Source organism: Lipophrys pholis (genome assembly GCF_963383615.2).
Source record: "Lipophrys pholis genome assembly, chromosome: 2".
Taxonomy (NCBI): domain Eukaryota; kingdom Metazoa; phylum Chordata; class Actinopteri; order Blenniiformes; family Blenniidae; genus Lipophrys; species Lipophrys pholis.
In genome coordinates, this window is record NC_137636.1 from 4,883,913 (window position 1) to 4,910,951 (window position 27,039).

The following is a 27,039-nucleotide window of genomic DNA, read 5'->3' on the forward strand; positions in this document are numbered from 1 at the left end:
TCTTCTTTCATTTATTCGGAGGGTCACAAACAAGGTTCACTTTCATACTGACACCTGCTGGACACAGGGGGAACTGCTCGTTGAGTAGTTGAAGCTCTTTTATGAATGAACTGACCCGTGTGTTTTACAACCATCAATTTATTGATCATCATCTCGTTGGTTTGTTTGTTGTTTTATTAGTTAACAGAATAACTGATTTTCATGTGGACTGACAGAAAAAGAAAGAAGTTTGACCTAAATTTCAGTGAGATCCAGATCATATTCTGGATTCAGAATTTTGAAAAGGTCTTTAAACTGTAAGATACGTTAAATATATTCTAATAAAATGTTCCATGCTTGTAATTAATGTGCAGAAGATTGAAATATAAAATGTTGAGAGAGCCCTGACAACATTGTGGAAGGACCAGAGGAAAGACTCTGGTCTAGATTCAGTTCTGTCTAAAGGAAGCCTGTCCTCTCTATCGAACTTCTTCTTCTTTACAGTATCAGTTCTGGTTCAGTTGACAGTAGTCAGATTACTCTCCTGCCTCCTCCGGCGGGCAGCAGTGCGCAATGCGCAGAGGAGCGCGCACGATGCGGGTCTGCAGGGGGCTTCAGTGGGCTGCAGGGCGGACATGGAGGGCTTCTGACACGGTAAGATACTTTCTACTCGAGCGCCACTGTCCGGTTCACTGTCAGGAAACTCCGAGAGTCAATGTTACTGTCAAGAAGAGAGACGAGAGAAGAGCAGCAGCTTCAGTCTCCTGCGCAATGCTGCTTATGTAAACTCTGTGTGTGTGTGTGTGTGTGTGTGTGTGTGTGTGTGTGTGTGTGTGTTTGACTTCACTGTTTTCATGTCAGATTGTAAGAAAGTTTCTAGAATTCAGCCTGAAACTTGTCCACCATGATTCAGTTTTTGACGTTTTTATTAAAATATTGTTACAAAGTTTCACGACATCCAGGTACGTCTCAAAAAATTTGAATATCAGGAAAATGTTCAATATGTTGTGTCACTCATTTCAGAAAGTCAAACCCATATATGATAGAGGCTCATGACACACAGAGTGAAATATTTCAAGTCTTTGTTTCTTGAAATGTTGATTATGGCTTACAGAGAGTGAAAACCCTAAATTCAGTGTCTCAGAGAATTAGAATATTACATAAGATCAAGGAAAAAATGGATATTTTAAACAGCTCTGGTAATTGAAACCTTTCCCACATGTTCCACAAGAATGCGGCTTCTCACCTGTGTGAGTTCTCGTGGGCCAGCAAACTGCTCTGGATAGTGAAACGTTTCACAAGAACTCGGCATCGCACATCTACAAGTTATCTTGTGGCGTAACAAATGACTGTCAACTGAAACTTTTAGTTGTACTTTCCTGTTTGTTTTTTGAAATGTAGCTTCCAGTACAAATATGTAATGATTCACTGGTGTTGTGGGGGCAGATTGCGGACTTTACGCACCCTCCGTGTTTGTGCAGCGGCACCGCGGCCGCGTCCCGCCCAGAGAACCGTCCCAGACGGGGGACAAGCTCCTTGTAGCGCAGCAGACGCTCCACATCCAGTCTCTTGTGAGCCAAAGATGAGGAGTCAGGGTTTCAACATGTACAGCTTTATTTAGAATTGCAAAGGAAACAAGTCAGTTGACAGTAATAGAACTCCAAAATCCATCATTTTCTACCGTAGCAACAACCACCAGAATAACATGGCGTCTTTCATTGCGTCTCTTTCTTAGAACAGCGTTCACTACCAGTCAAAACTTTGGACAAACCTTCTCATTCACTTTATTTTCTTGACTATTTACATTGTAGATTCTCATTGAAAACCTCAAAACTATGGACGAACACATACAGAATGATGGAGGAAACAAAAACCTGAAATAAACTCAAAACATGTTTGTATTTTAGATTCCACAAAGCAGCCACCCTTTGCTTTGTCCACAGCTACAAACCCTCGGCCTTCATCACCTGAAATGGTTTTCACCTCACTGCTGAGCCTCGTCAGGGGTCGTCTGTGGAATTGATTTCCTTCTTAACGGGGTTGGGACCATCAGTCGTGTTGTCCTCAACTCAGGTTGGTAGACTGCTGACACACCATTTGTGTTAGAATTGATATGATGGCAACAACCAATCAGCTCAGGAGAAACAACAGTCCATCATAACTTTAAGAACTGAAGGTCAGTCAGTCCCAAATAATTGCAAAACCTTGACACACTGATAAAAATATTCTGCTCGATCTACTTATAAAAATCAAGGCAACTTTTTGCATCATTTATTTATGTTGACCAAGCAAGATTGTTCTTTGTTTAAACTACCTACTTATTTTCTTACATGAAAAATAAAATCCAAGTAAAATGAACATAATTTTTTCAAGTAGACTACGCAAAACTAAACTTTGTATTAATTACTAAATTTTTCGATGTAGTAAATGAAATTTTGAAGTAAATCCAACTTGATTTTATTATGTAGTTCAAATGAAACTAAACGTTGTATAAATTATTACCTTTTTTCAATGTAGTAAATGACATTTTGAAGTAAAACCAACTTGATTTTATTATGTAGATCAAACAAAACTAAACCTTGTTTAAATTAATTTTTTTAAATGTATTTGACATTTTTACGGAAAATTAACTTAATTATGTCACGTACATCAAACATGACTTTGTTGTTTTCATATACTTTTTTAGATATTGAAAATTAATTCTGAAAGGAAAACATTGAAATTTTAACACACGGTGCACAAATAGCCATTGTATTACTTATTTTCCTGATTACTCACATGAAGTGAGAGTTTTAATTTTAATGTTGTATTTTAAATTCAGAAAGTATTCCTTATAACATATTTGAAATGCATGCCTTAGGATGATAGTAAAACTTAATAAGCCAAGTCCTTGGTTTTTCCTCGGTTGTGAATAGTGCAGCAAATGAGTGACATTGGGGGAAAAATGCATTTCTCATTTCAGAGTATCACTTTTTATTGTGCCATGTCTTGCTTTATTTATATACACAGACCATGGTGCACATCTGAACAGCACACACGGAAACAAAAATATTGTGCGTTTATCCTCGCCCAAAGGGGGCTTTACCAATGATAAAAAAGGAAAGGCCTCCAAGCAATCAGGACTTTGCCCTATCAGACCAGAGACATATTTTACAGCCAATCACAACAACACTTATAAAAAGATGGCTGCTTGTTCCCCCCAAAAAACTTCCTCCAATCAAAGTAGAATGAAACATTTGAATCATCTGAAAACATCTGACAAGATGCAACAGGCGACAGGCAACCCGGTAAAGACATCTTGACTCGTGTGTTCAGTTCTGCCTTCTGGCCTCAACCTGAGTTCCATCAATCAAATAGCTAGTTCAAGCTATAATACAAAATACAAGTTAAATCAAATGCCTGAGATTCTAGTGGTTTCTAGGCTAGAACTGAATTTTTTAGAACATTTAAAGTTCTTTTGTTGTCCACATTGACAAACAAACAGCAATGAAAAACACACTTTTATGAAAGTCTGAACATCATAAATCCAATTTGGCAAAAAAGTACCTTAAAAAAATAATACCATTATGGCATGGAACAAAGTTAACAAGATTTTTACCCAAAGAATTACTGTTATTTCACTGCAGAACAGTCAGATTTCTTAAATACCCTTATAACCTAAAACAAAAAGCAGGCTTGCTTGGGTCAACCAGAGCCATTTAAAGTTCAAAATAATGAGGAAATCCCCCCCCCCAAAAAATGGGCACTGTACACCAGCATCAAAACCTCAAAGCTTGCAGTGAAACCTGAGAGAGTGCATTATAAAACAAAAAAAGGGTGTCACTCAAGCTCTCAACCTTCAATGTAGTGTGTGGCTTTAGGCGTGAAGACTGACTTTAAGATCATGCACCTTGGAGGACATTCTTTTGTTGCCATCCTCCTGCTCAAGGAAGATCTTCTGAAAGACCTCGAAAGTGTACTTCAGTTTCTTAGGGTAGCTTAGTTCCAGGGCATAGATGAGGCCCATGAGGTAAGCACAAGCATGTGCCACATTGGGAACCCCAAAAAGTACTTCAGTTCCCTCGATGGTGACCCCGACTTCTGTCTGGCCTTCGCTCCCAGCTTTGCTGACCACAAAGATGTTGAGAACAAACGTCGTAAGGGCATCCTGGACATTTACAGCATCATCATCATCATCATCATATATCTGCGGAATACACAAAAGACAATCAAGCCTACATCTTTATCAATAAGAGGGATGCACAGAATTCTTCATCATTATGTCTCTTATCAGCCAGGAGAAAAGACAAGTGTTGTGAAGGTATTGGCTAAAAACACAAACAATCAAACAATCCCTCTTAATCTACAAGATGTATTTCACCTACAGTAAATGTCATTGTGTTGAGTTGTGTTCAGTGCTCGCCACAGAACACGGGCATATCGCCAATGGAGACTCGTGGCTTGGTAAGGATGTGTAAACAATTTTCTCTTATCAACATTTAAATTAATAGGAATCTCAAAATAAAAGAGATAATATGGCTTACTTTGCTTAGTTCTAGCAGGTTTATAAAGACACTATTGTATTGTATAGTGTATGTATTTATTTTCATAAGTTAAAATACTTACCAGTAGTTTAAAAGCTGACGGCAGATAATTACATCAACCTTTAGCTGTCCTAGAATTAAATGTTTTGTCTCAAACAGGCAGGGCTTTAAATTAGACTGCTAGCGGAGGTATATCTTATTTACCTGGTAGTCCTTGATTAAATCCTCCATATTTTCTCCAAGATAGAGAATAAGGCCTCTGATTACAGCTTCTCTTCGGGACTCAATGCTGTTGTCCTACAACAAATTAGATATGAAAGAATGTTATGTACAGATATCATATAACTATTTACAAATGAGTTTATGTTGTAGCTATAAGTACCTCATTTAACATGTCAAGGGTCATATCAAGCTTCTTCCCCACAGCTCCTCCCTTCCTCCTGTACAGGCTCAACAGTTTAGGTGAGAATTGATCCAGCTTCCCCAGGAAGGTGGACTGCAATGGCTTCAGTGTGATCCTCCGAAATTCCTCCTCAATCTAAGAGACGAAGACAGAAAAGGAAAAAAAAAAAACATCACAAGACACAGAAAAAATTTCAGAAAAACAGGGAAGGAAGATGGGTATTAAAGTAAGAACTAAATAAATCAATGAAGTCAAAAGACAATTTCAAAAGCCATTACACCCTTCATTTTAAAACATTTAAGACAATATTAAAATATACATACTTGGGAAGGCTCAAAGAGGGCAGGCCATCGAGCTTTGATGTCAATCACTGGTGGTTTATTGAGGATCACATCATTTCGACGGAGTGAGAATGTTTTTGCCATCTTCTCACTGATTAACGTCTTGTTGTCTCTCTTCTTGTGCTCATGAAGAAGCTCCACTCTCTCTTTTTCAAGGGTTGCCTCAGTTTCACCTTGAGGATGAGATGGGAGGTAGTTTACCTCAGATTTCTTTGCCTTCTTCAAGTTTTTTGCTGGAGTTTTATCTGCAGCTGATTTTCTCTTCAGACAGTTTACATTTAGCTCTGTCAGTCCAAGGCGTTTCAACTTTGCTCTGTAATTCCCAAGTTTGTATTTCAAGCTGTTGTGCCAACTATATAACCCGTTGAAGGACACTGGGTCTCTCAAACATGGGTGCTTCATAACCAAGGCCTCTGCAACCTGCTCCCTTTGTGCCTTAGAAGGATAGGCAGTGTAGGCAAAGATGGTCTCTGCAAGTTTGTCCAGAATGTTGGATTTTACAGCAGGATTGTTGAGAAGGGTTCCATCCTTCTTGTGAGCTTCATTGGCAGCTTGTAGAATAAGCTCAGTGTCAAGGGAGAAGGTAGGTACCTCAAACTGAGCAGGCCAAGACTCAGAACGAAGGGAAGCAGTGCTTCTTGGAGAACACAGAATAATGGTGTCAGAGGATGCAGAACATGAACCTGCATCCTCTGAAGAATCAACACCACTGCTACAAAAGCCAGCTCGGACTCCTTTAACATTCAGAGAATCTTCAATCGTTAAAATGATCTCTGGTTCCACAAGAACCACTTTGATGGTGTCTTTGTCCTTTATTTCGTTAGTTTGAAGAAGAGTGAAAAACTGTCCATCAAAATCTTGATCCTGGAACTGCAAACTAAAATCTTGCTCAATATCAAATGTCTCTTGAACAATAGTCTGTAATTCGTTCACAGTTTGGGGGATTCCAGATGGCAGTGAAAGTTTGCGAATTTCTTCTTTCAGTATGACACGAAGTCTGGCAGACATATTGAGTCTGTCTAGGAGGGGAAAAAAGAGAAGAAATCAATCACTGGTAAATATTAAAGAAAAAAATGAACTATTTCAATTTCAATTGACACAAAGCTAAAAAAATTTTTTTATCATGAATAGCAACAACACAACAACAAATGAATTAAGCATTACTTGTGTAGCCTTGATCCATTACAATTTCACTTCAAATGAGTTTAGAAATAAGAACCACACATAGGTCACTTTTCAGGAAGACAACTCAGTGACATTTGGGAGTGGTGTGATTTCCTTTTTTTTAGATCTTAGATTGTAAACATATCAATATATACTGTATTTACTTAACTACCTATTCTTGAATGGGAAGGTGACGCTTCAAAGTGACATATCGCTTTCCCTCAACAATATATGCTGCAAGAGGGTAGGAGTCTGTTAGTTCTTGTTGCTGGAGGACTGTCACTTGTCGTGTGGATTCCAGTTCAAAAGATCGAAGATGTTCACTGTACCATGACACTAGACACTTGACAGCAAATACAGGCTGGTCATGAACAATGAAGATCAGACTCAGTTCAACAAAATCTGGAAGCCCTCCAGTGGATCCATAGGGTAAAATCATTCCCACTGAGTAACTGGTGCCAAAGCAGGTCACTGTATTGGCCACCTGAATATACATCTCCCCTGGAAACTTCCTTTGCACTGCTTCCTGTAGGTTTTCCTTTAGGACATCTACAGGAACTTTGGAAACATTTGAGACACTGAGTGCAGGTTTCACTAAGTGTGTGCCGTGCAGGTGGTAAGCGAGCATGAACTGATGCTTAACAGCAAGAGACAGTAAAATGTTGCGAAAACAGCTGGTATGTCGGACAACTCCCTTGAAAAAACGATGTTTTGCCTCGAAGCGCATCGTCCACAGAGCTACAAGTGGTCCAAAAGCCTTGATTAGTTGGGGATAATGCTCAAGGAAATGGTGCTTCGGTAGAAGTCTTGCTTGTGGGAAAACCTGCATATACCTATGCCTGTGCTCTGAAATCTTGACGTCAAGGTATCGAATAGTGTCATTGGTGTGAAGTGGAGAAACTACAACTTCAACAATGTCTTTGAGAGTCATCAGAAGATGCCATGCTGGTTCACTCTCTGGCACTTTATATCCAATGATGAAAGGAAGAAGACGCAGTAGGCTCCAATTTTCATGAGCGTTTCCACCGACACTTTTTCTGCTGGAGATATTCAGTGGGACCGGCTGCGGGCTGTCAGTTTTGTCACTCCATTTGTAGGGGAAGTCTCTGATTAGGTCATTGAGTTGAGACAAAGAAAAGTAGTTTTTCTTTATGAAAACATTAATGCACAAAGCCAACTCAAGAGGTACTATTCCCTCAAACAGGTCATGGAGCAAGTCTGGTGGATACCCAGACAAAACAGGAAAATATTTCAGTTTATTAGTTAAGGCACACTGCCTTTTCACACCGAAGCAATGAGCGCCAGTGGGACTCTCGAAAGCGGCTTGTACATGAAGAGAATGTTCCTGCTTTGTTCTTGCTTGGAAGGACCCAGTTCTGACTTCTTTTTCCTGAAACTCTGAGCGCCCTCCTAAACAAAACCTACAGACAAAAGATCCAGAAAAGCTTTCCAAGAAGCCGCCGATTGAATGGGCACCTAAATTGTCTGCTATTACACTAACAACTGTACCCTTGATTTTCTTTTCAAAAACAGGAATAAACAGCCCTTCCTCTTCCAACTGAGCAAGATCTTTCAACAGTGGCTCTAGCACTGCCTCATAGCCATACTTTTTTACATCCACAGACTTGCACAGCACAGGTAAATAAATTGACTTCAGTGTGGAGCGAAACTGTGGTGGGACATTTGCCAATACCCAGTAAACTGCTGTGATCTTGTGTTTTTTCCGAGATGTTCCAAGTGGGTTGCAAATCTCAAAGTCATCAATGTAGAGAAGGAGGGGCAGAGTTAGGTCTCCAGTGGACAAAAGGGCATTTCCTTTGCAATAAGTTCCATCCTGAAATGACTCGTACTGTCCCTCATGAGTAGTGAATGAAGTGTTGAAAGCTTTCTCCTGGATGTCTTTCAGGCTCAATAACTGTGACAATAACTGAAGAATAGGAACATACTGTAAAGTTCGACGTCCCTTCTTGTCCAGAATGTATTCAACAGGCTCAATCACATTAAATGTTCTCTTAAAAAACTGTCGTCTTTTATAAGATGTGGAAAGGGGGCCGTCAGCTCTCAAAGCAGTGCTAATGGGGCTTGATTCACTCAACTGTTTGACTAAATCTGAGACAACTTGATCTTCAAGCACACAGTCATGTTTCCTCAAACATGAGTTTACAGTCTTTCTTATGCCAGGAACTGACACTGAAGTTGATATAAACTGAAGCTCTGTGACTACTTCAGTAATACACTTGCTTGGCACATGATAAATGCTCTCCAATTTCAATAAAAGGTGACCTAATTTAATTTCAATTTCTTCCTCTTTCAATTCTTCAGCCTCAGACTCGCCTGAACATTCATATTCCCCCGAACATTCATATTCCCCAGAACCATGTGCTTCAGCTATATCATCTGTAATGTTTGATTTATTCCCATACTTCTGTATAATATGTGCCTGAAAATCATTTAAAGTATGTGCTTTGTGTTGTCGGGATCTGTGTGACGCAAACGTCCCATAAACATTCGTGGAAAAATCACACTCTCTAAATACACAGGTCACAGTTTAATTTTTCCGAAGATGAACTCCAAGATGGTGAAAATAGTCGTTTTCAGTAAAGAAACAAGAATTGCAGAGTTCACAACTGAACCGGATTACTTCTGTTACTGATTTGTCTGTTGAATGTTTCCTTGACAAGTGCGTTTTAAGTGCATTCCAGGTTTTGAAAGAGCAGGGACAACCTGCATGTAAACAGGGAAGAAATTCGCTGTGGTCGTGCCTTAACCTGTAGTGCCTCAAAAGTTCACTTGCTTCAGTGACAACAAAGGTACAGATCTTGCAAATCCATCCCATAAAAAAAGATCCAACTGTATCTCGGGGGAGCAACTTTGGTGGTCTTTCTGGTAGAGATTAATGTGGGACTTGGCTGACAAATTTTCCATGTATGTGGGAATCCAGATTGCAGTCAGGGGCTTGGCTTCTGTTTAGCAGCATTAACTGTCCAACCTCAATAGAAAAATAAATAAAAGGAAAACAAATTTCAAAATGTGTTGCCATTTGACCATTTACAGTATTAATCAATGGGACAACAGGTATAGGGATGACCACAGCAGATTTCTACTTTCAACATGCTAAATGTAGAGCTCCTTCAAAGCCTGAATTGCATCAAAACAAACAAACAAACAAACAAACAAAAAAACTACTTTACTACCAATCAACATTGACTCTCTTTTCAATGTTTAGTAAAAGATAATATCAAACAGGTATCAAACCGTGTAATCCCACTTATTTAAACATATCTGTATTGATTATCAGAATTTCAAAACAAATATACAATGTGTTATTTAAACAAGTGTCTATTCACAACAAAAATAATATATATTCAAATAATTTCCATGCGCAAGTTGTACAAAAGAATCAGTTCTATATTGCAGTTGATATGTCTTAAACCCTTTCAGTTGCAGCTCAAATATTCTTGTGAGGCAGATGATTGTTCTGGAATATATGACTGAGCAGGAGCATATGAAATTGAAGAACTGAGAAAATAAAGAGCTTCACTTCAGGACCTTCTTTAATTAGAGTAAAAGTAATCTGTTATAACATTTATTTGGATAGCCTCATGTTATAGACATAATGATTATTTTCACAGGTAATCAGACAGGATTCAAAGTAATGTTCTCAAAACAATCACGTTAACCTATGAAAATTAAAAAAACATATTTTTTTTAAAATCATAATTTCAAATGTCAAACGTCTGCTTTATGAGCTAACTGATTAAATCCAACTATTGCCCACTTTCCCACTATAATCAGTCAAGTGTTTGAACTTACCTTCATCCAGTCTACTGGTGAAGATCTGTGAATCACCTGGAAGAAAGAAAATATTGTAGTTATCGTCCAGAGAATAAAAGAGACCAACACCATAGATTTTTTTCTTTTCAAATATAATTCACAACCTTATCTAAACAGAATTACTTTTTTAAAAAACAAAGGGAAAAGAGACTTTGGTAACTTTTAATGTATGGTGTTTTTCAAATGTATATACAAAATTCCCTCCTAAAATATTTCAATCTAATATGTCAAAATAATGAAACAAGGATCTTGAGCCAAGCATTTCATTAAATTCATGTTGGAAATTAACACACACTCAGCACCCTATTTGTACATTTCAACTGTTATTTTCAGAAACCCTGTGATAGAAATGCCTGACTGTAAGTTACTGGTTCTGTGGTCACATCCGTCAGCTGATAATGCTCATCAGTCAACCTGTTATATTAATGTCACTTCAGTAACTCCCAATGAGGATAGAGGCTGAGCAAAAAAAAAAGTGCTGTACTCATGGTGGGTTAAGATGAGATAAGACTTCTCATCTCGTGTTGATGTTGAGTTCCTCCATAAAAAAACAAATTTTATTAATTTTAACAGGTCCTAGACCTGTTAATGTTCATGTAAAGTGTCCTGAGATAAGGCTTGTTGTGATTTGGCCAATACAAATAAAGATTGATTACTAAATTGACAGAGGAGAAATTTTAAAATAACAGATTCACTTTTCAGCTAGACACAGATCTACAACGGAAAGTATATGAAAATGTGCCCCATCATGAAAAAATATGGAATAACTGGGTAACATGCATCTCAAGTGCTCTTTCTGGCCTGGAATTTGTGAGCTGCAGACTTCGGCAAACAGGTGCCTTGCTATACGACAGTCTCTGCGGTTACTGGCGCAATGTGCTTCGGACCCGACATGAGAAATACGGCTCGCTCTAAGTGCGCAATAGCCAGACAATGACAAAGCCCTATAACAGGCAACCAGTAGTTTAGCGGCACAATGTTATGTCTGGACGGGTCAGTTTTGGTTAATCTTCTCGTGCTGGCAAGCCAGTTTGAACGTTTATGTCAGATGACCGGTACCTTTCATGTTCTCTAAAAGCCGCTGTTGTGAAATTGTAGTGCGGGGCTGAGCGGAAGGTTACGGTACCGCAAAGCGCAAGAATCTCCTCCGACTGTTCCTGAGAGGAGAGTCTGTAGCTCGTTAAAAGACGCCATGTTGTGTCGCGCGCCGACATTTCAATAAACCAGAGACGCCACGTTGTGTCGCGCGCCGACGGTTCAATAAACCAGTTAACAAATCAACCAGTGAGCCCAAAGCGGCGTATGTAAACAACAACAGACATTTACGGCCGATGAATTAATTTAATATTGCGGGCAAGTCGAGAGTAACGATCGTCACGACCAATCAGCAGACGGCTGCGTTGTCGCTCCTCCTCACAGACCCGCTTCTCGGCGCTCGGTACCGCAAGGGAGGGGTAGCGGAAAATCGTAGCCGGCGGACGCGGGTTCTTTCTGTACCATCCACAACTTTTCAGTCGGACCGCGCGAAAACCCGTCCACCCGTCCCCCTACCCCCCTTGCGATGCTCCGCGACAGAAAGTGCGGTGGAACCGCGTCTAAAACGTACTTAATGACCAAAGGTATCCTCAGTTACCACAACACACCTCGGGTAAATTTTATTGTTTCGATAACTTCAAGAAAATGAAGTCATGTAGTCTCTAACCCACTCTTTTAAAAACTTTCCACTTACCTTATTGCCTTCTTCCTACGCAATACCGTGCCTCATCTCCGGTAATTGAAGCTATCGCCACAGGTCCGTTGGCACTTGGGAACACTAATGGCTTATGGGTATTGTAGTATTTGGTGCTTAAAAATGCCGATTGGAACGAGTAAAGACAACAAGATCTTTTTTGTTGTGTGGATGAACTTAACAAGAATGGCTCACATTACTTAAATTATTCATGTTCCAAAAAAAAAAATCAAAATGCCTTGTATTTTGAATAAATATTTTTGACTTCAATACTAGATATATTTGTGTAAACATACTAACTTCAATTTTTATTGTTGATTTCACAGATTCAATTAAGTTGAATTTACTTAACCTGAAATTCATTTTTATCAGTGCAGGAAACACCTGCAGTGACGGAGAGCTGCGTCACATGACTTGGACGCAACAATCAGGTGCTTTGACATGAGACGGTTCGCAGAGTGAAGGCAAGAGGCTCAACAAGTGTTCATCAACTCTGGAACTGATTCAAGACTGTTGGGAAACCATTTGAGGCAACGACCTCATGAAGCTCATCCAGAGAAAGTCAAGACTGAGCAGAGCAAAGGCTGGAATTCATGTTGAACACAAAACAATCATTGAATTAGGATCTGGTGTGATTTTGGACTCAATCTTGTGTTTCTGCCTGTGAGTTCTCATGTGGACCAACAAATGACTCCGTTTACTGAAGCTTTTTCCACATGTTTCACAAGAATACGGCTTCTTACCTGTGTGAGTTCTCTTGTGGACCACCAAATCACCCTGTTGACTGAAGCTTTTTCCACATGTTTCACAAGAATAAGGCTTCTCACCTGTGTGAGTTCTCTTGTGGCGTAACAAATAACTCAGTTTAATGAAACTTTTTCCACATGTTTCACAAGAATAAGGCTTCTCCCCTGTGTGAGTTCTCTTGTGGGCCAGTAAACGGCTCTGTATAGTGAAACCTTTCCCACATGTTTCATAAACTATTTTCTTCTCATCAGTGACGGTTCCTAAGTTGGGACTTGTTCTGGCTTTCTTACGGACATTTTCACCAGATGTTCCGTCACCAAGAAGCTTTTCACCTTCAGCCTGCTGCTCTGACTCAGGAACCTCGTCCACACGGTCGCCAAGAAATACGCTGCATTTTTTCAGATGGACATTTCTAGTTGATTCTGAGTCGATATGTTTTGTCACAAGTTGGACTTCAGAGTCATGAGAGAAGAGCTGCTCAGAGTCCAGTTCTTCTTCTGGTTCACTCAGGGAACTTTGCTTCTCAATAGCAGGAACCCGAAAGGAACCACTTTCTACCTTCAGTGTGAGACTCCCTCCCTCCTGACTGCTACCAAGTTCCATCTGCTCTTCAAGCTGGAAAACTTCTGGTTCTTCCTCTTTGACCTGTGGAGGTTCTTCTGGTTCATCTTTGACCTGTGGAGGTTCTGGTTCTTCCTCTTTGACCTCTGGAGGTTCTTCTGGTTCCTCTTTGACCTGTGGAGGTTCTGGTCCCTGCTGCTCTCCACAGTAGTTGGTTTCCTGGTTAAACAGCTGATCCTCCCTGCAGTCATGTTGCTGTTGGAGCTCTGGAGAGACAAAAAAGTACAAGTTAAAAGGTAAGTTACATGAGTTCAACAGTTCCAGCTTTAAAAAAAAAAAAGAGACTCAAGATTCAAGATTCAAGATTCAAGATTCATTTTATTGTCATTCTACTTTTCAGTACAACGAAATTACGTCAAGCACAGATGGAGAGAAGAAGACAACATTGGGAGAGGGAGGAGAAAAAAGAAGTCACATTGCAGACAGTACTCCTTAGAGTAAAGTTTGGAATATAAGAAAAAAAACACCTCAGCACATTTAGCATCCAGCATATTACAACATAGTACATGTCACAAGACAGAGCACATAGGATTCCACGGGGTGGGGTGGGTGGGAGGGAGGGGGTTTGCAGGAGAGAGGTTACCCCCAGTCGATCATGAGCCTCCCATATGCTACGCTGCCAGTTCCGGCGCAACCGCGAAGAGACCCTCAACCGCTGGGGGGGGGGGGGTGCCAGCGGAGGCGGGGACAGTTCTGAGTTATTCCTCCTTCCAGTCAGTCCGGCCTCTGATGATGTGAGACGACCTCGGATAAGTTCTGGTCAGAGATAGTTCCTCGGGGGGAAAGGGTGTGAAGATAAGGGCATGGTGGGGGGCAGAGCCTTTGTCCTAGGAGAGAATGTAAACAACCTCTGGTTGTCATGGGAATCCAATGAAGATTAGAGGTGTTTTGAGGTCAGGGTGTCTTGTTTTGTACCACTCTGAGTACAGACAGTCTCTGGTCTCCAGCGAGTTTAAATCCAAATCTGTGGCCATTTCTTTATTTTAGCGTCCCCTCAGGGCGCCCAGCTTCTCCAAGTTGGAATCCATTTCATGCAAACGTCCAGAAGTGGCATCCTGCCTGCTTCTGAGTTCGTTTATCGTATGAGTCTGAGTGTTCAGAGCCTTGAGGAGACTGTTCAGTCCTTCAGTGATCACTGACATCCTTCCCAATGCAGCTGCCAGCATTTTGTCAATTTTGCGATAGGTTAGGTAGTTGCTCGCTCCAATCAGCAGCATACCTAATATCATAAATCCAAATATGTAGACGTCTTCCACGTCCTCCACGGAAAAAATCGACAGGCACACTAACCTCCACGTCGACCAGGAGTCGAGAGTGTACCCGGCAAAGTGAGTTCCGGCAGGACATGAGGGCTCTCCTGTGCCCGCTTTTCCAGTAAAGAAGATTTTGTCGATTGCATTCAGAGACCAGCTGATCAAATCCATGGTTGGTTTGGGTTCGGATAGAGATGAGAGAGAGGCTCTTATTAGAGTTGACGAGAGACACACGGGACAGAGAGCAGCAGCAAGCGGGGGAGAGATAAGGGAACGGAGAGGGAAGAAATGCGACCGCCTTCGTTGAGAGCCAGAGAAGAAAGAGGTGAAAGTGAAAACTTTCAAATTTCAAAAGTGGCACACAGTCGTTCCAGGATCGGTTGATGTGCAGCGTTATCTGCTGAACATCTGGTGGATTAATGATTCTTTTTTAGATCCGATACCTGCAGACACCCTGTTCTGAGCGGAAGAACCGACAGCCACACAGGTTTAAACTGTTAGCAGCTGAATGAGCAGACAAAATGTCAAACGCAGACCAAAAATACTACAAGTTCCATCTTCCCCATGTTGGCCATCTTGGATTTCTCTGCCTGGTCCACAGGCCCGTGCAGGGAGAGATGAGATTTTTCTTTTTTTGTTTTTGTAGCGTACAGAAAGTGCAGAATCTGATTACAGTATAAGTTTTGTTTCCGCAGCAAAATTCAGAATTGTTCCTGTTCCTGTTGAATGGACGTTACTAATCTTACTGTCCGTTCTCTGCAGCAGTTAGTCCCACCGGGACGTCCAACATCAGAGGGACCTCGTCCATGTGCTCTGACAGACAGACAGTGACCCCACGAAGGCTCGCCTGCAAAATCGCTGATGCCCATCCCCATGGCGACCGCCACGACGTGGAGCCGCACCTGCACCGTTAACAATCGTCTCCCCGGCAGCACGCCGCTCAAGCACCAATCGGTGGACTCGTTCCTCCAGGTCCGGCCATCTGGCCTTCAGCCCGCGATTGGGTTTCTTGGTTTTCTTCATTGCAGTGAGAAAGATTTCTGCTTTTCGCCATTCTCTCACTTGTTTCTCACTCACACCAAACTCTCTTCCGGCTGCTCTGTTACCGTGTTCAACTGCGTATTAAACTACCTGAAGTTTGTAATCTGCAGAATCAGACTTTCTTTTTAGAGGCATCTTGTTTTAGACTTTTACATACCTGTTCTATGTAACTTGATTGGAGGTTTCCAGATGTTATCCAGCAGTCTGCGCTGACAGTCAATCTCCTCGTACTGGACCACAGTTTGTTGAAACACGGTGAAGATTTCTCTGGCAGCAGCAGTTAGTCGCTGGGTGGTCCAGTCTCTCACAGAGTCGTGGGAATCATCACATTCACCATCAGTAACAGTATCCTCAACACCATCCTTCTCCTCTTTAATGTGGGGAGCTTCATATTCCTCCTGCTCCACACTGGAGCTCGTCTTCTGGTGACCAATGTGTCGCTGTGGACGCTCTGGAGGGAAACAAGACAAAAGTCTCTGATGTGATGATGTGAATATTTTACAGTGAAGGATGGATGAGACAGGACAGGCTGCATTTACAATATGAACATTTACAAACAAAAAGTCTGACAGTCACTGTGGGTTGAAAATATAAAACCAATGAGAAAACTGTCTGGATACAACATGAGCTTCTCTGAGCCATGAAACGTTTGTGGGAAGTTTCCAGTTTGATGTAGTTAAGGCTCTGTTTACACTACAACGTTCCAAATGATAACACTACGTCCATTAAAGGAGTTATCACCTGGCATTCTCATGTATCCAGTCTCCCTTAAAGTGTCTTTAAATCAATTCTTAAAATGTATTAGGAAAAAAAATAAATCTACAGCTTCGAGCAATTCGCTTTTCCATCAGATTGGTATGGCGACATTAAAACATTTAACAGATGTGGGTCTTTGATAATGTCCTCCTGTGTTTACGAGACACAAGAGGACAATCAGAATCTCCCATCTGGGGTTTGAACACAGAGCCCAAACAAAATGTAGCAGAATAGTCCTGTCTGGTGCAGGACTATTTAAGGTGGTTTAAGTCTCTGGCTAAGAGGGAGGCGTAAACCAATCAGGACAGTCCACCCTACTATAAAGCGGGGGGCTGGTCTCCGTGTGCGCCCTCTCTCTCCGAGGCTGAGGGCACGCCCCTGTCGGTCCGGAAACATCGTGACTCTCAGAGCTGGTTGAACCCGCATCACGTTGTGGATTGCTGCTGGTAGGTCACGCTTTTTGTCCAGTTATAGCCTCTCAAGGCACGGAGGTTACCCGCATGTTAAAGCTCGCTAATGTTGTAGGAAGCTACGGGTGGCTCCAACGCTCAGACGTGCTTTCCCTCCCAGGTGTGGCACACCGCGTCCCTGAGGTATGTAGCCTAAATGGTGCCAGTCAGTATATGATGCGTTTGGCTCTCGATGTGAGCTTCCCATGTGATCCCTGTTTACATTTAGTGGCTGCATTGGAGAGCTGCGGCTGCTACTGGGCCGGTGCTCCTCGACGCTGCTTTGCCTCCCGGCTAAATTGCCTACCAGCTGTTCTGCCTCACTACAGCCTCACCGGACTTCCAGCCCTGCTCCTAGCCGTGTAAACTCCAGCCTCATCTCGGCTGCCGGGCCGGCCACGGCTGGGCCGGGTTCTGCCCGTTCTGGTTTTAACCTTTTGTGTCAAACCACTGCCTTTTAAGTTGAACTTCCGCCTCATTTTAAAACGTGTACGCAGTGGGGTTACACTGTTTTCGGTTTATGTTGTTGTGGTTGACTTTCTGTTGTTATGTTTATTGTTTTGGTTTAATGTTCAGTTTGTGTAGATAATCTCATTTTGTTTAGTTAAAATATCATTTCCTGGGGGGCGTGGCTTGACAGCGATCGAGTAAGCCGTGTTTAGCTTGAGCTCCCGTCGAACCTCTACTAAAAGCAATATTTAATGAGTATTTTTATGTATACAGCAACTACAACTTTATTGATATAACTCCAAAGAAGGCTTCTTCACTGAGGACGGACAAATGGCGACTAATTTGCGGAAATACAAGTATTCTGGCCCAGCCAGCACGAGGCCAAGCAACTCCTCGGACCAGAGTGTTTCCAAGATTCCAGGTGAGAAGACCCCACCCCCAGCGGATACCGGAGAGATGGAAATAGCGCGCTTAAAGTCGGAAATCCTTCTTTCACTTAAAGCGGATATTTCAGCGGTGATAAGGTCCGAACTGAAAAATGCCCTCGCTGAAGATTTCGATTTTCTTAAGAGCGAGCTGAAAGCAGTGAAATCGGAAATAATTAACAACACCGCTGCGCTGAAATCCGACATCGACCATATGACGGCGAACATCAGAGAGGTTGAGGGGGGACTTTCAACATGGTCGGACGAAGTAGCCACTCTCCAGAATACAGTAAGTGATATGAAGATAGAGATGGCAAAACTTCAAGATAAGTGTGAGGATATGGAAGGAAGAATGAGGAGGTGCAATATAAGAATCATCGGCATCCCGGAAACACCTGACTCCTGCGCCACAGCGACGGTGTCGAAGATGCTAACGGAGGTGCTGCAGCTGGACAAAGAGCCGCTCGTCGACCGCTCACATCGGACCCCGGGCCCGCGGAGGTCGGATGGAAAACCGCGCGCCATCGTTGCGAAACTCCACTACTACCAAGACTGCGCCGAGGTTCTACGTCGCGCTCGCACGCGCGGGCCATTGCATTTTAAAGGAGAACTGCTCACCATCTTCCCTGACTACACTCCGGGGGTGGCCAAGGCTCGGACCGCGTTCACGGAGGTGAGAAAGCTCCTCCGCGACCGACAGGGAGTCCGTTACAGAATAATGTTTCCAGCCCGCCTCAAAATCACTTACAAAGGAGAAGCCGTGGAGTTTACGGATCCGAGCAAGGCTATGACGTATGTGAAGGCGAGCATAATTCCAGGTATGGAGGCTGGACAGTGCCTCTGAGATTGAAAATGTTTGAATGCCTGTTCTGACTTGCTTGTTCTGTGACGCCGAGTGAATCTCAAATCCTGAAACGTTATGTCACGCATGCATAACTTCTCATTTTTTTATTTTTCTCCTACAAAAAAACTTAAGTTCATATTTACATTGGTATATTAATGTTTCTATGTAATTACAAGCTAGAGAACATCCTGATTAACACGTCCATAAATATCTCTAGTTTATTTCATGTTTATTATGGGTTGTAACAACTATGTTTGTTTAGTTGCTCAGTATTCTCTTTCATAATTATGACTGTGATACACTGTACAATATAGTACTACAGACTTTGTCATGTTGAATCTTGCTGTTCAAATCCTACTTGGAAGGCTTGGCGGGTGAAGCATTGAGCTTTCTAGTTCCCCAAGACAAGCACAATATGTGTGGATATTTGTTCAAGGGATGTTGTAATCACCTTGTCCGTGTAGGTGAGGGGGGGTGGGAGTTAACTGGACCATTTTACAAACCGTAATTATACCATTGCACCTCTTTCTTTAAATATATTTGTAACTGTACTTTACAGTCCTTGGGTTTCATGTGTGATGCATATTCCCTTGCATACACACTATGGCCAATATGAGTAACTTAAGAGGATACAGCCGCCCTGTTAACTTTATAAGTTGGAACGTTAAATCCATGAATCATTCAGTAAAGAGGAAAAAAGTCCTTTCGCACCTAAAACAGCTGGATACAGACATAGCCTTTTTGCAGGAGACGCATATAAGCGCAGGGGACAGTACTCTGCTTCTTAGAGGATGGACTGGTCAGGTGTACCAATCCAATTTCCACTCAAAGATTCGAGGTGTTGCTATTCTGATTAATAAAACTACTCAATTCACAGTATCAGATGTACAGAAAGATAGCTCTGGGCGATACATCATTGTTGTGGGAAAACTATACACACTTCCAGTTATTTTAGTATGCATCTATGCCCCAAACTGGGATGATCCCAAATTCTTTACAAACCTTTTCTCTCGCTTACCAGATATGACAACACACTACCTCATACTTGGTGGGGACACCAACTGTACACTTTCTTCCAATATGGATCGGACTGTTTCTAGGAGGGCATCCCTGTCAAAATCGGCTCACTCTATTCAGCACTTCCTAAAAAACTATGGCGTGGCAGATGTCTGGCGATTTCGCAACCCCACTACCAGAGCATATTCCTATTTTTCCTCTGTCCATAAGACATATTCACGTATCGACTACTTCTTTGTAGACAAAAGGATCCTTCATACTATAAAAGACTGCCAATATGGAGCCATAGTCATCTCTGATCACGGCCCAGTCATTATGAAAATGCAGATTCCGAATACACAAATCACATGTCGTCTGTGGCGACTTAACCCTTTACTTCTTTCAGACCAAGAGTTCACCGCTTTTATATCAGCTGAAATTAAAATGTTTCTCGACATTAATCAAACACCAGGAATGTCACCCTCTATTGTATGGGAATCACTAAAGGCATATCTAAGGGGCCAAATAATCTCATACTGCGCAAATAAAAAAAGAGTAAACACTGAACGTCTTAAAAAATTAACAGATGAAATATTGGAATTGGACACGCTGCACAGTCACTCCCCCACGGCAGACACTATCAAAAAACGTCTGTCACTTCAAACGGAGTTTAATATCTTATCTACGCGACAGGCTGAATATCTTCTTTCCAAAACCAAACATACACACTACGAACATGGGGAAAAGGCTGGGAGATCGCTTGCACATCAGCTACGCCAAAGAACTGCTAACTAAACCATCTCTGCAATTAATGATGAAAATGGTCTAAAACATACAATGAAAAAATTAATTCATGTTTTAAAAGTTTTTATCAATCATTATATACTCCAGATTCGTCTGCCAGCCCCTCTGCTTTAAATGACTTCTTTACAACTTTGAATATACCCCGTGTAGACCCAGTGCTGTCTACTGAATTAGAAAAAGATTTTTCAGCCACGGAGATAGCCTCAGCAATTAGTGCTATGCAAAATAGTAAAGCCCCAGGGCCAGATGGCTTCCCAAATGAGTTTTATAAGCAATTCTCAAAGCAGATCTCTCCGTTACTGCTATTGGTATTTGAAGAATGTTTTGTTAACAAGTCCCTACCACCAACCATGCGACAAGCAGTTATTTCGTTGCTACCTAAAACAGGAAAAAATCTTCTTGAGTGCAGTTCATATCGGCCTATTTCGTTGTTGAACACTGACACAAAAATCTTTGCCAAAATTCTGGCATGTCGCCTTGAAATGATTATTCCCTCTATTATTGCACCCGATCAAACGGGGTTCACAAAAAAACGATTTCCTTTTTACAACATTAGGAGATTATTTAACATTCTCTATGGTCCCACCCTGCGCGAGCCCAATGATATTGAGGTAATTCTCTCGCTTGACGCTGAAAAGGCGTTCGACCGGGTGGAGTGGGACTACCTTTTCAAGACTTTAGAAATTTTAAATTTGGGCCCTAAATTCGTATCCTGGGTTAAACTTCTATATACTCTACCAATGGCAGCCGTGCGCACGAATAACAATCTGTCCACCTACTTTGAGCTCAAACGAGGCACAAGGCAGGGATGCCCTCTGTCACCACTCTTATTAATTATTGCACTTGAGCCGCTTGCATTAGCCCTGAGACAGAGCACTGCTATCAAGGGTATACATCGGGCAGGTTCAGAGCATAAAGTCTCACTTTATGCAGATGACATGTTATTGTTTATCACGAACCCTATATCAAGTTTTCCTAAACTATTAGCTTTACTCTCAAAATTTGGAAAAATATCGGGCTACAAAATAAACCTCCATAAAAGTGAACTTATGCCCATTACTAAAGTGGAAGAACAGCATTTTGTGTCAGTCCCCTTTAAAATAAGCCCCCAAACGTTCAGATATTTAGGCATATGGGTTACTTCAGACTACAAAGATTTCTTTAAGGCCAATTACCAAACTGTGCTATTAAAGGTGAAGCAAGACCTCGAACGGTGGGACCATCTACCTTTCTCCCTCGGGGGCAGGATCAACACAATTAAGATGAATGTACTCCCTAAGTTTCTTTATTTATTTCAGTGTCTCCCCATCTTCCTGACAAAGTCTTTCTTCCACAACCTAAACGGCCAGATATCATCCTTCATATGGCATAAAAAACCACCAAGAATCAACATGAATATATTACAGGTATGGCACTTCCACATTTTATGTACTACTACTGGGCTGCCAATATAAGAGCATTGTTATATTGGGTGAAGAATGATGGCATTGATGTCAATGACCCTGAATGGGCGGTGCTAGAGCAAACTTCCATTGGTTCTACTTCATCAGTAGCTTTATTATGTTCCAAGCTACCACTAAATCAGCCTATCTCATCCTTTACCTCAAATCCAGTTGTCATTCATTCACTCAAAATCTGGTATCAGTTTCGGCGGTCTTTTGACCTCATCGACCTTTCATGTTCAGCACCAATATTAAGAAACCATTTGTTTGCCCCATCAATGATGGATGAGGCATTTGATATTTGGTCAAGAAGAGGAATAAGAGCATTATCTAACCTCTACGTTGAGAACAGGTTTGCTTCATTTCAACAACTATCACAGAAATTTAATCTGCCCAAGTTCCATTTCTTCAGGTACCTACAAACCAGAGATTTTGTGGCCTCTAACTTTGCTCAATTTCCATTACGTCCACCTGAAACTCTACTGGAAGCAATTCTCAAATGTAAAGTCAACACAAAACAAATAATAAGTAGAATGTACATATTACTAAATACATCTAATGTGGATAATCTGGACACTCTCCCGTCAACAGAGCCCGCACTTGTTTCTTGCTGCTCTTTTAAAAGTGCCTTTGAGGTCAAACACAAGTGAGCGTGCGGCCGCGATGCTGAAAGGGAACCCTTCAAAATTAAAGCCCAAGAAGCAGCGATAGACAGACAGACAGACAGAGAGACAAAATAGATGGATGGATGGATTGAATGCAATATCTGTACAGACACAAAAGTGAAAATATACCCTTCAACCCTTGTTTTTAATTGGCCATAAAAATGAATTCCTTATAGGTTAACTCCTAATCTGAATCAGTACAATAGTAGACATCCTCATTTGTTACTACAAGCAATATGAAAGGAAATTACTGTAGAAATCTGGAGTAAATTACTGTTAAACTCTGATCTGACCATCGAAAGTAATGGTCTCTTGCCTGTTTTCAATTAGCCATAAAAATGAATTCCTTATAGGTGTACTCCTAATTTCACTTCAGTACAATACTAGACATGCTCATTTGTTACTACAAGCAATATGAAAGGAAATTACAGTAGAAATTTGGAGTAACTTACTGTTAAACATTGGATCTGACGATCGAAAGTAATGGTCTCTCGCCTGTTTTCAATTAGCCATAAAAATGAATTCCTTATAGGTTTACTCCTAATTTCACTTCAGTACAATACTAGATGTGCTCATTTGTTACTACAAGCAATATGAAAGGAAATCACTGTAGAAATCTGGAGTAAATTACTGTTAAACATTGGATCTGACCATCGAAAGTAATGGTCTCTTGCCTGTTGTCAATTGGCCATTAAGAAGAATTCTTCATAGGTTTACACCTTGTTTCACAACAAACGTCTGCAGTAATTTCCTTTCATATTGCTTGTAGTAATAAATGAGCATGTCTAGTATTGTACTGAAGTGAAATTGGGAGTAAACCTATAAGACATTAATTTTCATTGAAAACAAGGGTTGAAGGGTTTATTTTCACTGATCCATCCATCCGACCATCCATCCATCCATCTCTTCTGTCTCTGTGTCTGTCTATCGCTGCTTCCTGGGCTTTTATTTTGAAGGGTTCCCTTTCAGCATTGTGGCCGTACTCTCTCTTGTGCTTTACCATAAAGACGCTACAAAAAGCGCAGCAAGAAACAAGTGCGGGCTCAGTTGACGCTGCTTCAGCGAACGCCGGTGTTCCATATTAACAGGTGACCATTTTAACTGGTGACCGAGCTGCTGTAGCGTCAGTTGTTACTGCTAGCAACAGCAGATGTTGAAAAGTCGACTGAGGCTCATAGCTGTCCTGGCGAACGCCTGTTAAGCGCATTCACAATAAAGTTTCATAGTATATTACCTTCTGTGAGTGTATATCCTTGTTTGATGAACATGTGAGACCGTGTGTGTCATTCAGCTGCTGCAACACCCACTCATTTCAGAGTTACTGATAATACTGAGGCCAACATCGTCTCTTGAGACGTCACGAAGGGGGCGGGGCTATAATGCTAGTCACATGTCAAGACATGAATTGTGTGAAAACAGACGGTCACATTCCATTATTATTGGCCTGGCATGGCAACACTATTCATGTTCACACTGGATCGTTCAATAAACATTACTGCAACTCATATCCATTGTCGGTTGCTTCGTTATTTCTCTTTTTAAGCACTTTGAGTAAAAAATAAACTGCCGAAGCTAACATCGGCAGCCGCTGACGTCACGAAAGGGGCGGGGCTTTAACGCTGGTCACATCTTAACATGAAGTATGTGAAAACAGACGGTCACATTCCATTATTATTGGCCTGGCATGGCAACACTATTCATATTCACACTGGCTCGTTCAATAAACATTACTGCAACTCATATCCATTGTCGGTTGCTTGATTATTTCTCTTTTTAAGCACTTTGAGTAAAAAATAAACTGCCGAAGCTAACATCGGTGTGTACACAGACACATCTGCCCTGACGTTGAATCAACTTGTGACCCCTGTCAGGTTATTGATCTGTTAGATCAAGCATCAGTGGGAAGTCATACAGATGTTCAACACATCATGTTGGTCAATGTAACACAGCAGTGCATTCAATTCACATTCAATTCAATATTATTTATATAATAGATTTATACATATAGTGGCATATACTCAATTCAGGGTACTTTTACAGAGTAAACCCATTGCCTTTGTGTGGGGGCACCAAACACGAGAGAGGACTTTTTCTGTCCAGCATGCTAGTGTCCAACAGGTATAAGTATAAAACCAGGGTGTGTTTCCAAGGTTTGTATCTACCTCTCTGTCTTTCCTATCCCTTCCTTTCCTCTATCCCTTCACCCCAACCGGTCAGCAGAAAGCCTCCACCTCTGAGTCTGGTTTCTGCAAAGGTTTCTTCCTGTTAGAGGGAGTTTTTCCTTTCCACAGTCGCAAATAAATGTGCTTGCTCATGTGGATTTGTTGGGTTTTTCTCTTTTCTCTGTTAAATCTCCTAGAAATGACTGTGTTGTATTTGCTGCTATATAAATAAAACTGAATTGAATTGAATTGAATGTGACCATCTCTTAACACACACTCCATTTTAAGACGTGACCTAAGTTATACCCATCGTACCTTCAGGATCCCAATGTTTGCTTTTTGTCTATCCAGAGTGCTTTAACAGCTAAATAATCAACAACCTACAATGGACAGTTTATTGAAACAGCCCATGACTACATGAATAGTTGGTGAAAAATACAATAAGAAAACAGTTCTCACTCATGTCAGTTTCTGTATGACTTCCCACTGATGCTTGATCTAACAGATCAACAACCTGACAGGGGTCACAAGTTGATTCAATTTCAGGGCAGATGTGTCTGTGTACACACTTCATGTTAAGTTGTGACCAGCGTTTATTGTGAATGCGCTTAACAGGCGTTCGGCAGGACAGCTATGAGCCTCCGTCGACTTTTCAACATCTGCTGTTGCTAGCAGTAACAACTGACGCTACAGCAGCTCGGTCACCAGTTAAACTGGTCACCTGTTAATATGGAACGCCGGCTCACTTAACGGCAGTTTTCCACTCGGCTCTAAGCTCCCCCACAATCTTAGTTATCTAGCCCCATTACGCCACAAAAACAAGCTCTGCCGCTTTCAAATTCCAGGTATTTTGGCAAGTTTCAACACCGATAAGCATGTTTAACAAGGAAACATGTGATTGCCTGGTCATGACTCCTTTACAGGACAGCAGCAGACACACTGACAAGGATGTCGTTAGTGTGCTCCTGTTTAATACTGAAGGTTCCTAAATTAAAATCTCTCCTGTTATTTCACTCTGAACAAGAACCGCAGCCTCATTTCTGTCTGCTGGCTTGAAAACAAAAGCTACGATCCTCCACGAGTTCATTCAGACTTTTCCATACCTGTTTTGAGGGGCTTGCTTTGAGTTTTCTTGTCGATTTTCAATAATCCGTTCCGACGAACTTCCTCCTCGTACCGGACGATAGTTTGTTGAAACACGGAGAATATTTCTCCAGCAGCAGTCGATAGTCGCTCATTGATAAAGTCTCTCAAAGCCTGAAGTGAAGCCATTGTTACTGCAGGAGTTTAAAAGTCTCCTCTGAGACTCCAAACACCGCGAAGAGTCTAACGGAAGTCAAACTCCCTCCAGAGCTGCTTCTTCTTTCATTTAATCGGAGGGTCACAAACAAGGTTCACTTTCTTACTGACACCTGCTGGACACAGGGGGAACTGCTCGTTGAGTAGTTGAAGCTCTTTTATGAATGAACTGACCCGTGTGTTTTACAACCATCAATTTATTGATCATCATCTCGTTGGTTTGTTTGTTGTTTTATTAGTTAACAGAATAACTGATTTTCATGTGGACTGACAGAAAAAGAAAGAAGTTTGACCTAAATTTCAGTGAGATCCAGATCATATTCTGGATTCAGAATTTTGAAAAGGTCTTTAAACTGTAAGATACGTTAAATATATTCTAATAAAATGTTACATGCTTGTAATTAATGTGCAGAAGATTGAAATATAAAATGTTGAGAGAGCCCTGACAACATTGTGGAAGGACCAGAGGAAAGACTCTCTGGTCTAGATTCAGTCCTGTCTAAAGGAAGCCTGTCCTCTCTATCGAACTTCTTCTTCTTTACAGTATCAGTTCTGGTTCAGTTGACAGTAGTCAGATTACTCTCCTGCCTCCTCCGGCGGGGAGCAGTGCGCAATGCGCAGAGGAGCGCGCACGATGCGGGTCTGCAGGGGGCTTCAGTGGGCTTCAGGGCGGACATGGAGGGCTTCTGACACGGTAAGATACTTTCTACTCGAGCGCCACTGTCCGGTTCACTGTCAGGAAACTCCGAGAGTCAATGTTACTGTCAAGAAGAGAGACGAGAGAAGAGCAGCAGCTTCAGTCTCCTGCGCAATGCTGCTTATGTAAACTCTGTGTGTGTGTGTGTGTGTGTGTGTGTGTGTGTGTGTGTGTGTGTGTGTGTGTGTGTGTGTGTGTGTGTGTGTGTGTGTGTGTGTGTGTGTGTGTGTGTGTGTTTGCGACTTCACTGTTTTCATGTCAGATTGTAAGAAAGTTTCTAGAATTCAGCCTGAAACTTGTCCACCATGATTCAGTTTTTGAGTTTTTTTAAAAATATTGTTACAAAGTTTCACGACATCCAGATACGTCTCAAAAAATTAGAATATCAGGAAAATGTTCAATATGTTGTGTCACT

At 41.5% G+C, this 27,039-nt stretch overlaps 1 protein-coding gene across 2 annotated transcripts; it reads right to left on the reverse strand.

Annotated features, from left to right (window-relative positions):
• Positions 1-1,578: 1,578 nt before the first annotated feature.
• LOC308125609 (uncharacterized protein) lies at positions 1,579-25,995 on the reverse strand. Of its 2 annotated transcripts, XM_080489492.1 has the most exons (9): positions 25,732-25,988; positions 15,793-16,086; positions 12,717-13,547; positions 10,224-10,259; positions 5,229-6,265; positions 4,885-5,040; positions 4,707-4,799; positions 3,869-4,165; positions 1,579-2,061 (listed from the first exon to the last, which is right to left on the reverse strand). In XM_080489492.1, the coding sequence occupies exons 1-9, from the start codon at positions 25,898-25,900 to the stop codon at positions 2,044-2,046; spliced, it is 2,931 nt and encodes a 976-aa protein (XP_080345618.1). In that variant the 5' UTR covers positions 25,901-25,988; the 3' UTR covers positions 1,579-2,043. The 2 variants fall into 2 exon arrangements, with proteins under 2 accessions (XP_080345618.1, XP_080345617.1); XM_080489491.1 differs by lacking the exon at positions 1,579-2,061 and having other exon boundaries at positions 2,926-4,165; positions 25,732-25,995.
• Between the last annotated feature and the right edge of the window lie 1,044 nt (positions 25,996-27,039).

What these genes read in the sequence shown, in the direction of transcription:
- LOC308125609 (XM_080489491.1), bottom strand. Translation starts at nt 25,900, where the DNA reads ATGGCTTCACTTCAGGCTTTGAGAGACTTTATCAATGAGCGACTATCG. An exon ending in CACCAGTAGACTGGATGAAG is followed by an intron (nt 6,266 to 10,223) that starts GTAAGTTCAAAC and finishes TTCCCCTCCTAG; the next exon opens with ACAGACTCAATATGTCTGCC. An exon ending in CCCTTGACATGTTAAATGAG is followed by an intron (nt 4,800 to 4,884) that starts GTACTTATAGCT and finishes AATTTGTTGTAG; the next exon opens with GACAACAGCATTGAGTCCCG.